We start from the raw sequence: 12247 nt of genomic DNA, 5'->3' as shown, positions 1-12247 counted from the left end.
CATAGGTGCAGGACCAATTTTAGTTGAGCCCCACTAGGAAACCAGTACTGAATTTTTTTTTAAATCAGTAACACAAAAACTGGGGGGTAAGAGGAGCAGTGTTTACTTTCTCGGCAGTATGTAATACCTTCAAACTAGAAATCAAAATTGGGCACTTACAAAAAGGCAATTTTTTAAATCCAGTTATAATTCTAAATAAGGCAGGATATATCCACCAAAATTAACCACAAGATTCAGCAAAGTAAGAGTTCCAGCTGGAAAAATAAGAAAAAATGGAACTATTTTGGAGTAGTCATCTGAGTATTCACAGACTTGCTTTCATTTATAAATGTTTCAAATAAAAAAGGCTCCTCTTCTTTTTAACCCACTACTAGGGTTAAATACTTAAATTGTTATCATTCACTAATAAAAGTTAATCATGAAAAAAATATAAAACATTTTCATAATTCTAAATTTGTACACATAACAGCTGAAAGACAAGGCTGGGAAATTATCATTTGAGAAAAATCAATGAAGACAAAAATCCCAAATATGAGGAAGTTCTTATTTCTGCCTCGACAATGCTGAACATGAAAATTTGGTTGATAGAGGGCTTAGAAACAGCAGCAGTATGGTTTTTGCCAAGTTGTGCACTGAAATACTTAGATCCAATAGGGCAAAGCCCTTGTTCACACAGATTAACAATGCAAGTATCTTCAGTCTTTATGTTAACAGATTCTACTGTCTCCTATAAAGTAACCACGCCATTTAGAATTTTCGGGGGTACTTCTCTGAAAGGAAGACTAGTGATTCTGCAACAAACATTTAAAGTAGGAAATATATATATGGCTCAAGAAATCAGTTGAGGGAGAATTAAATAATCTGTAGGCACTTTGAAGACTTGAAGTTTAAAATGTGCCATTTGTTTTCAGAGAAAGACCTCAAAATCACCGCTATGTTGCTCTTACAATAACATGCATCTTAAAATTTTCAGTTATACATTAGTGCTTGCTTAAGAGTTAAATAGAGAAAATAATTTGCACAAACAAACAAAACTAACTCTTTCCATTCACTTTCCCTAGATCTTGATCACAGCACAGACCACTCTTTCTCAAGTGGAGTGGGGAAGGATTCACAAGCCCTCAAAGCAGCCAAGGTGGGATCTCCCTCCAAGGAGAAAAATTCACAGCCTTTTAAAATGTCAAGTTTTGACGTCTAGGAAGTCATTCGTTTTTAAATTAAGTATATTACATACTTTTGTTAAGGACCAGGATACACACAAATCACCTCAGATGGTTAGATGGTGTAATTTATGATAGCAACTTGTTCAAATAAATTTAACCTATTTTTGCTCATTGTTAAGTCAACTTGGAATTGAGGAACTTCTAAATTAAAGTTACCAATTGGAATTGCAGATAGTGTGTATGACTTTGGCTCACACCTAAACTCATATGTAATATACTCAAGGTAAAAACAGGCTCTATCTGGTGCCAAATTTTCCTAATGTTATAGAAAACCTAGAAGCACAGATTGACTAGAGTACTGCAAATAAGATATCCAAAGCTTTATCTTAAATACCTGCCCCCTTTAATCACAAAATAACAAATTCTCAATTTTGTTTCTGCTTTGTTCAATTCCAACTATAGCCTTTTTGACAAAACATTTGCCTATTAACTGAATTGTAAAAAATACAACCAAGCTTGTGCTCATTAAATATACATGTATATAAAAAACATACAAAAAGTACAAGATTGATTATGTTAGGAAACTTTTACAGTGTCAACATCCTGTTTTTGTCTTAAATCTCCAGTCAAGGGCCAAAGGTCAAATCTTTCTGTGCACAAAAACTCAATGGGACTGAACTCCTGAATTCAGGGTCATGTCTAGGTGTGTTATGCACAGAATTAACCTTCATATGCAGTCCTTAAAAAAAAAAAAGACAAAAAACCCAGAAACACACCACAGGACGAAAAGTTCTTCTTAAATCAAATTCTATTTGTGAATTCAGCAAAATAATTTCTATAAAATAAAACAGCAAAATATTTAAATAGAATAGGGTGGACTGTATCTGTTTGCAGGGGTATTTGGTTTTTAGACAGGTTCCAAAAAATTACACACATTCAAGTTACCAATTCTCTTTTAAATACAGTATTAGCTGATGAATTTATCATCTTAAATGTTTATTCTGATATTGATACCTCAATTATATTAACCAGTTTTCTTTTTAATTAGACCCTGCTTCAAACATGAAAATTTTTGGAATAATGGAAAAGGAGCTAGGACAACTCTTGCTTTCAAGTAAAAACTGTGACTGAGCAGCAGCTCAGCAAACATCTTGGTGCAGTGGTATTCCAAGTACTGTGGGTTTCTGAGGACTTCCGCTTCCCTGGGATCCAGCAGAAGGCAAGTTTTAGAAGGTTCTCCTAGTAAGCTCTACAAAAGAAACAAAACAAGCACACCAAATACAGTCTTCTATTATGCTCCGAGCATCCTGGCATAGCAAATTTTTGCATATTTGTTTTAAATCTTTTAAAATTCCCATTACTGACACTTAAAGTTTCTTTATCCCACCCAGAGATTGAATTGTCAAACATTAAGATGTAAGCAACATATGTGTAACTGAAATCCATCTGTTTAACACACTTCTCCCCTTGTTTTTCTATTTTATATTCTAGGTGTAAGAAGGAAAAGCTCTGAGCAATACAGCTGTCACACTGGGACAACTGCTGTCATTACGGTAATTTTTTCCTCATTGGCTACACTAACCTGGTGTGAAGCCATGCTAAATGTTACAGCGTAACTATAGCTTCAAAGTGATTAACCTAACATCAGAATAAAAAGGCAATGAAAAAGATCTAGAAACAATGTTACATCACCAATTTTCCACATCAACCAAATAATTTAAAGGTTACCAGCCTTACATTGCTCATAATAAAACTGACTCCAGTGGCAAAGAATTAACATGAAACTATTGGTGTGGCTGACATGGATGGGCTCTGGTTTGTTGCTGTTGGTTTATTTTTTGTTTTTGTAAAGGAGTTGATCCAACTGCCGTCAGGCAGGCAACACTGGTTGCAGAGTGCAATGGGTATAACAAGAAAATTAACTTTTGTAGGTTTTGTAGATCTGTGAGTCTCATCAAGAAAAAAGTCTCGCTTAAGAATTAACAGTCAGACATTAATATACTATATACACCTTTGCCATTTACACATTAGCATCAGGCCATTTATTACAAAACACTATACACTTTCCACTGCAGGCGAGTTATATATTGACAGCAAATTTCTGCAGATAAGACAGTGAATAAACTTTCCACTCCATATTGATTAGGAATAGTTTTTTCTAGTTTTAAATATTAGCCAGACACAGAAAAAGGTTGGACTGTAAGGCCTGGGTGCACAGTCTTGATGGAACCAGTTAATCATGTGCATTTCACTGATCCTTCGTCTGAGGTGGGGACACTTCTTCACTGCCTTCATAATTTTCTTGTGCTCGTTGGCCAGTTCTCTGAGGGTTGTTCATGTGATGTGCCGCTGGGCCTGTATACGGCTGTCCATGCACATGGTTATTCTGGGAGGGGAGACAAGATCTGCATGTTAAAACTTTTAATATATTGAACTTCAACTTTAAAGACCATAGGCTGAAGTTTGTGGAAATGTAAACATTTCCTTTTATTCCTGGGACTTAACGAGTAAATACGCGTAGGCTAATGATGAGAAACATTGGTTTGAAACAGAAAAGACAGCCTCAAAGCCCCAAGTAAGAGCAGCGTAGGTGTGATTCTTTGGCCAAAGTGATTTTAAGTGTCCAAAATTATTCACATTCAAGTCTGACAAATAAGGGATAACACAGCCCATTATTGCTTGTGGTAAAAAAAAAAAAAAAAAAAAAAAAAAATTCACAAAAGAGCCAGAACACATCCATTCTCACTCTAAGCATGTAACTTCTATGAAAAATCTGACTAAATGATCATATGAAATCCTCATAAGCAACAACCCTCAACACAGAATGATGTTAATGAAAACAAAACAACATTGAAGATAATGGATTAATCAGGCATGATTAAGCGTGAGCTTTCTCAGGGCTGAGGGAAGTAACTCTTCTGCTAGATTTTGGTCCTTAATGTTTTAAACCCCTGAAACATTTTTCTGTACATTCCCACCAGGTAAGCCAAGAAGATTTTAGGCTTTCACTTTCTGTAATTTCTATTAGGAAAATAAATATCTTGAATATGCATTTTCTAATTATCCAGCATGCTTCTACCTCTACTATGAACTGTAAGAATGCTTAAATAATGGCTCTGAAAGCATGGTTCCTAGACCAGCAGCAGCATCAACTGGGAACTCATTAGAAAAGTAGATTTTTCTGCTTCCATCTCCTAGACCTATTGAATCAGAAACTCTGAGGTACCCCCCCCCCACCACAACAGCCCACCAGGGGATTCCAATGCTTGTTCCAGAATCACTGCCACAAAAGATCAAAATTAGTCACACCTGGGACTTAAGACACATTCTCATTTAGAAAGTTTCATCTAAATTTAGTTACTGATCTTCTAAAAAAATTCAGGGAAATCTGTCAAATCCCTGACTTTTTTCCAATAATTTTTTACTGTCATTGAAGTCTTGGTTATGCTATGTAAGCAAACAGTTCTTCCTTCATTGCCATATCCAGGGCCTTCCTTCACTGCCTTGTTTCATGCCTCTACTCACAGACTTGGCCTACCAGGAAATGTCATCTTAATCCATTATACTAAAGATTATCATTTTATATTGATACAATTAATCATAGTTTTTACTAACTTCATCTAGTAAGTACAAGAGGGGTGCATATATTTGACCAGGAAACATCACAGGGGAAATGCAAACATGTCACACTGTGACCCCATGCCAGCTATTCCTCTTTTGATCATGCCCCCAAAGCTGGTCTAGATTATCCCCCTATTACTTTACATTGGCAACAAAAAACTTAGCCATCCTATAAATAATGTGTACAAATTCTAGGGGATAAAAACCCAAACTAAGCCTGATATACCTGCTGATACTGAGATCCGGGTGAGTGGGGGTATAACGGGGCATCTTCAGGTGGAGGTGACTCATGCTCATCCGGGGCATCTTGGTCATCTGGCTCCTGATTTTAAATATTTAAAGATAAAGAATTATTTAGGCAAATTCGGTTTTTGGGGGGTTTGAAATAAAATCTTTAAAAAACCGACCCACTAACAAATTTTAATACAGATAAAATAACTGAAAGAAACCTGATTTGGGTTCTTTCAGAAATACTAGATTCAGGCAATCTCCCCCAAATTACTTTAAAAGAAGACTCCCTCATTAAATTAAGACCACATATAGTATACATATTAAAGCAAACAAAATCTCCACATAACCCCCCGCCCCATTATCATTAATATATAAACACTGGCCTATAAAGTAAAGAATTACTTTGCTTTCTTCCATTTCTATCTGCTGCACACTGGTGGCTTTTTTTACCTCCTCTGGACAGAGTTCACAAGCTTTTGCAAGTGTCATCCTAGCACTATGTGATCTCTCCAAGAAATAACCATTTGATGTTTCATTGCTTTGCACAGGAGGAGACCAATTGTTATAAGTGTACTGAGGATTGCCAGTGTATGGTCGTCTTTCAAGTTCATCTCCAAGCCATTCTACTGCCCAGGTCCACTTCCTTTTAAGATCTCCATTGCCCTTCAAAAGAAAAGAAAGCTATGCATGTAAAAAGGTTTTGCAATATTTTTCAAAGTTAACTTGAAACGACAACTCCAAATTCTCATAATTCTCTTCTTTTAAAACAATCTTTAAATCAGATTCAGGTTTCTACAAAATTATACACACACACACACAGACAGAGGTTTCTACAAAATTACATACACAGACACACAGAGAAAAAACTCTCACCTGTAGAATCTGGTAAGCAACAGGACAATTGCTGAAGAGAGCTACCATACATTTTATACACTGGTATGCTCTCTTTTGATAGTGATTCTTAGAGCGCTGAATTGTGTCAAACAGCCCATCTCGGTCATCTGGGATTCCTTTGAGTGCATTGTGAATTCTGAAAGGAAACGACATAAATTAGAACTTCTAAAATCAAATAGCAGCTAACATTTACTAAGTACCTACTATGGGCCATTCAATAAAGGTCTTTAATGTAGTCATGTGATCTAATACTTAAACACATAAGAAATAAGAGGTTAAAAGGCTTGCACCCAAGGTCATGTGGCTGCCTAGAACCAACTTATTTCTGATCCAAAATGACAAATATTGTGTGATTCCACTTACATGAGGTATTCAAAATAGACAAAATAGCAAAAATATTCTTGCTTTCTCAGAGAAAGCAAGAATAATGGGCACAGAGTTTCACTTTGGGATGATGAAAAAGTTCTGGGGATGGATAGCAGTGATGGTAACACAACACTGTACACTTAAAAATGGTTAAAACAGCAAATCTTGTTATGAATACTTCCAATTTTTCAAAAGGTCTTTTAAAAATTACCTGCCTCCAATTCTACTCTGAGCTATATAAAAAGAGAATTGAAAACAGGTGGTTTTTTGAAAATACAAAACGTGTACATGAATGTTCACAACAGTATTCTTCACAGTAGCCAAAAGGTGGAAACAATTCAAATATCCACCAACAAATGAACAAATAGATAAAATGTAATGTGTATCCATACAACAGAATATTATTCGGTCATGAAGAGGGATGAAATTACATATATGTACTCTAACATGGATGCATTTGAAAACCATGCTAAATGAAAGAAGCCAGATACAAAAGAACATATTGTATGATTCTGATCATAGGAGATGAACGGAATATCCAAGTCCTGGGTATTTTGCCCATGGATAGACAAACCTATAGACAGAAAGCAGACAAGTGGGTGTCAGGGGCTGGGGGATAGGAGGACGAGGAAGTGACTGCTTAACTGGGTTTGGATTTTCCTTCCAGAGTGATGAAAATGAACGGAATTAGACAGTGGTAATGGTTGCACAACACTAAATATACTAAAAGTCACTGAATTGCATATTTCAAAATGGTTCAAACAATAAATTAAAAAAAACAGTGAATTTTATCTCAATAAAGAAACATTACCTGTATAGTCAGTAATTTTAAAAAACCTTTTATACACTGTATATTTTACTTAATAGAATATTTCAAATCAAAAGGCAAGTTTTGTCTTTTTTATATTACATGCATTCATAAAATTCATTTTGTTTGGAAGTAACTTTGTAATTCTGCAAAGTTAAACCATCTCAGCCACATAATCAACCACGTACAGGCTTCCTGCTATTTAATCTGAAACACTGCAGTGTATTTTCTGTTTTTACCTTCAATTTTTTCAAGTGATAACGAATCAACTGCTTCACAAATGCCATCTTTATCAATATTATCTTTGCCTCCGTTGTTCTTCAATGCCTAACAGTGCCAAGCCCATGGGAGATGCTCCATAAATACACAGTTTACTGAATGACTAATAGCCCACTATGAGAAAATTATTTTCAAGCTTGATGCCAGGGAATCATAACAACAATCTTATTACACAAAAAACAAACTCTCATGTTTAAACCAGCACACGTGCTTTTAGCGTTATTACTTATTCTAATTAGGGCTAAGATATGGCTAACTGGTTTAAAGCTATACATATTTACAATATTTTCAAAAGAAAATAGTGAAAACTTAAGATTCCATTTCAACTGACTCATAAGTTTTAAATCCTCTGATCATATTGAGAAAGGTACTGGTAGTGTTCAAAATAAACAGCTACAGTTTTGGAACTATTAAATTTTGTTTTTAATGGAAACGGATTTCTGGTTTAATCTGATTTTTGTAATATTAACTGTTTGAAAACTATGATTGTTAATTTTGATGAATAATTTGAAAATATTATTTCATGATTTCTGGCATTTGCAATCCACACTAAGACTCAAGACTTTTTATTTTTTGTTGTTACAGAATTTGTTTTCAGGTTTCTGTTTTAGTTATAGTGACAGAGAGGAAGCAGTCTACTATACAAATTCTTAATGGTTTCCCAACAAATTCTTAAATATATATTAAATAAGATTTCTTTAAACAGAACACAATTTTAAAAAGGTTATGTATTGATTGGTTGAAAAAAAATGTGCCCAGAGGCTTGCATGAACCTAACTTTGTGTATCTCCCGGGAGCAATGACCTAGTACTTGCTCAGTGTTCATACTGACTTTCAGATCTAAATTAACTACTATGAATATTGGGAACCGCCTATACTTATTTACCGAAGGGACTTTCATGTAATTCTAAAACTAACGTAATCCAATCCTAAAATAACTCTAGAGCATCACTGATGAAATGGAAACATTCACCAAAAAATTCCTCCAAATAAAAAACATAACGCCAATTGAAAGAAGAAGGTTAGTACATTAAGTATGCAACTTGGGCAATGAGAGGGAAAAAAAAAATGAAGTTGTGAGGGAAGGGGGAACCTTTTTATTCATCCTTAAGTTTTACAATAAAACATTTATTAGACTTCCAAGAGGTTAAAAAGAATAAATGTGCTGTTAATTTCACTTACTCTAAGAACTGGGCAAGAAACAAAAAAAGGGTAGCTACCTGTGAGTCTGCCAGGAGTCCTCAATCAGCAAGATCTGCAGAAGCAGATCCAAGTAGGGCCGGAGTTCGTAAGTATAGGAATATGCCACCTAAAAACAGGTAAAACATGGTGAAGACCTTATTTAAAGCAGCAACAGTGGTGATCACTTTGTAATGTGTAAGGTATAAAAATATCAAATCACTATGTTGCACACCTAAAACTAGTATAACTGTAAAGTCAGTTATACTTAAAAATATAATAAAAACAAAATAACAAGTTATAGAGACATATGAATGTATATTTTCCTTTAACCTGCCAGAGAAGTTCACTGAGGACAGTAGATGAGAACTGAGGATTCTCCCAGCAGCAAAAACGAAGCAATTTGACGGTTTCCTCTGAGTTGCTGCAGTCCTCAATGATTTTCTTCACATAACTTGTCCTCACAAATAAAATGTCTGCCACGTTCTGCTGAATTGGCATTATAGGTTGTGATAAATTAGGATCACCAAAAGGATTGGGAAGAGGAGGGTTACCTAGAATACAGATTTGTCATCAATGAAAAACTAATCGGCTTCTCCCCAAGAATATCCAGCTTTCACTACAGAAAATAGCTTCATCATTGTTTTAAAAGAAAATAATAATATAGACCGTTTCCTAAGTACAAAGAAAGTAATATGAAGCATTATAATGATCAGATATAACAAGATGATAAAACATAAAAGTTAAACACCAATACTGGTGTTTTCTTATTTAAAAGTTAGTTCTTAAACTACTTCATAAACAAGATACCAACCTCAGTAGCAAGTAGATAGAAAGATTCCCTTTTAAGCATGTGAAAAACGTGCAGGACTCAAAATATTATAAAATATTCCAAAGCATGGACTTTCAGATTCTTGTTTTATACTGAAACTTCTTCAGAATCACTTTTAATGAGGTACTATTTATGGCCAGCAGTACTTTAAAACCAATGTAAAGAATGGAGTATTTAACTTTACCATTGATTGAAGACTGCATTCTTGACGAGACATTGCAACAGCGGATTAGCTGTGACACTACCGAGTATAATTTGCCTAATTCAGCATACTGATACTTGATTGGAGGACCTGGACCTTCGTCTAAAGACACAAGCATAAAGGTAGCAGGTACACTCAATTTCAGAAGCTGTGTCTTCTCTGCCACACCTACAGTACAGAAGGGAGAAGCAGGAAGAGAAGGGAAGAATTATATGAAAGAACTGGGACGGAAGGGCTTCATAATAAAGTAGTTATTTTTTTCTACAACCTTTATGATCAGATTACTTTTACTTGGCATTCAGAGTATTATTAAATCATACTTAATACAAAAAATAATTATTAAAAAAATTAAAAGAACCAAAAATCTAATTGGAGTTAAGTATTAAAAGGACACTGCAATCCTCTGGACACTTTCTATGGCCAGGGGAGTCTCAGGGACCAGCCTAGACAGCAATCCTTAACATTAGGTGAACGCCGAAAATGGAGAAATCGGAATTCTTTTATAAATTGCCTTTCTTCTTTCTTCTAAGCCAAGCTTCTCGAAAGACGCCTAACCTCGTTCCCTCTACTTTCTCGTTTTCCCGCTCTTCAATCCATGCTTATCTGGCTTCTGCCCCTCTTTCCGGTTTAAAGTTAAGGGATAGTTCTCAAATTGTAATCATTTCACCCTTTCTTGGGTTCCTCTCTTATTTTCTTTCTACCTCTTCTTGGTCTTATTTGTGAGTCCTCCTCCTGTCTCTTAAAAAGTGATGGCCCTCCAAGTTCCCATGTCAGGCTATCTCCTCACACTGTATGCCTTCCCTGGATGATCAAACCCATTCTAATGGCTTCAAATTCCAGCTATTTTCATTCAGCTGATTCAAAAATATTTCCAAAGAGATCCTATTCTACTGGACACCTCTATTTGGGTGTCACAAAGACGCAAATTCCCTGTCCATGTTCTTCCTGTGTCTCCCCTGCTCAGTACATGGCACTACTACCTGCTCAGCTTATCAAGCTGGAATCTGGGCATCATTCTTAACATCTCTTCCATGTTACCCTTCCCTGAACATCCAATCACCAAATCCTACTGGCCTTGCATCTAATGAAAAGCACCAGAATTTGTCTACTTGTATCCCCCTCACTGTCAATTTCTCAGTATAAGCCACATTTCTGTCGACAGGTGGTCTAGGATTAAAAAATCCTCTAGCCTTACTCTCCTTGTAATCCATTTCACACTGCAGCCAGGATGATCTTTCTAGAAGCCAGACATCTATTCAAAATTCTATAATGGATCATCAATGCCCTCAAGATAAAGTCCAGAATCTCTCAAGGCTTGACAGAATAGCACAATTAGAGAATTCTGCTCACCGCTCCTGCCATCCCCATATTACATCAATTCTAGTCAGATTGAATAACCTTTCATTTCCTCCAATGAGCCATGGTGAATTTACTTCCAAGTCTCTGTACCTGCTGTTCACTCTGGATGGAAAAATTCAACCAATTCCTATAATCAATTTCTCCATTAAGTCCCACACACTCCCCAAATCTGGTATTTTCCCCATTATTGTCACAAACATATTTTATGGCAAGTACCCTTTAATTTGCTTCTATACCCCATTAGAAAGTAACAGTCTTATTTATTGCCATGTTCCAAGAAGTATAATAAATACAAGTCCACAATCCCTTATTTGAAATCCCTAGATTCAAACAGCTCTTTTCATCAATATAAACAAGTTCACTCATAAAGTTGGTTTGAAAATCTGGCCTAAACTGACAAAAGCTATTACAGTCTTCCATCCAGCCCCTCTCAATGTGAATATTCATGTGTGTGATTACAAAGTGCTGTTCTGGACACTGCTCCAGGGATGTTACATAATTCATGGTATATGCACTTAAACCTGAACAGTTCTGAACCCCAAAGCCTATTGGTCCTAAGGATTTTGCATTAAAGTTTATAGACCTGTATTTGCTTTCAGCAGCAAAACTTTAGATTACATTATGGACAAATGATGAATGCTTTTTTAGACAGGGAATACCTAAAAAAGTGAGTTGAACAGAGTAGAATTTTTATAAATGCCTATGATTTAGCATATCTAAGTGTAAAGTACAGATTCCCCTTACGCTTGTTTGTGTAATAAATATTCTTTTCAACTGCAAATATGCAAGTATTTCTAGTATGGGGAGGTAAGGGAAAAGAAGACAAATACAAAGTAGAATGTTGCTGTGTTAAAAGGGTTATGGACCAATGGTGATTAGTGACACACACAAACCCTAGAATGACAGTAATGTTTGGGTTTAGAATTTAACATAAATAACAGGTAATTTAAGTGAATATTTACATTATCCCCAACTTTTAATTTCATTTACTTCAAACCAAAACTTAAGTATAGACTAAATCCTTTACCCAAACTTGGTGAATATTACACAATCATCTGGGGCCTTTTGAAAATGTGGATTCCTCGTGTTAGTTCTGAGAATTCTTATTCAGTTGGTTTGGGATGGGGCCTAGGAATCAGTATTTTCAAAAAACCAGGTCTAGCACCACTGCTTTAGGGAGATAAAAATATGACTAAGATACAGATTCTGACCTGTGTCTGAGCAGAGATAAGACACATGCATAAATAAAAGTACAAGGTAAAAAATGTAGCAAAAAGTTTCAGATAAAATTCATAATAGGTTTTATGAAACAC

At 35.5% G+C, this 12247-nt stretch overlaps 1 protein-coding gene across 5 annotated transcripts in view; it reads right to left on the bottom strand.

Moving 5' to 3' along the window:
- Positions 1-1953: 1953 nt before the first annotated feature.
- Positions 1954-12247, bottom strand: part of USP9X (ubiquitin specific peptidase 9 X-linked) — a 115874-nt gene continuing 105580 nt past the window's right edge. For 3 of the 5 annotated variants that reach the window (XM_065916535.1, XM_065916534.1, XM_065916537.1), the window contains exons 39-45: positions 9558-9743; positions 8875-9095; positions 8583-8671; positions 5889-6045; positions 5418-5678; positions 5011-5106; positions 1954-3549 (exon numbers count right to left, since the gene is read on the bottom strand). In XM_065916535.1, coding sequence (XP_065772607.1) covers positions 3412-3549; positions 5011-5106; positions 5418-5678; positions 5889-6045; positions 8583-8671; positions 8875-9095; positions 9558-9743 — 1148 coding nt within the window. In that variant the 3' untranslated portion in view covers positions 1954-3411. The remainder of the gene's footprint in view (positions 3550-5010; positions 5107-5417; positions 5679-5888; positions 6046-8582; positions 8672-8874; positions 9096-9557; positions 9744-12247) is intronic. The other 2 variants (XM_065916538.1, XM_065916539.1) reach the window with 1 other exon arrangement.

Source organism: Muntiacus reevesi, chromosome X (genome assembly GCF_963930625.1).
Source record: "Muntiacus reevesi chromosome X, mMunRee1.1, whole genome shotgun sequence".
Classification (NCBI taxonomy): Eukaryota; Metazoa; Chordata; class Mammalia; order Artiodactyla; family Cervidae; genus Muntiacus; species Muntiacus reevesi.
The sequence above is the reverse complement of the archived record's forward strand: the minus strand, read 5'-3'. Positions and strand labels throughout refer to the sequence as shown.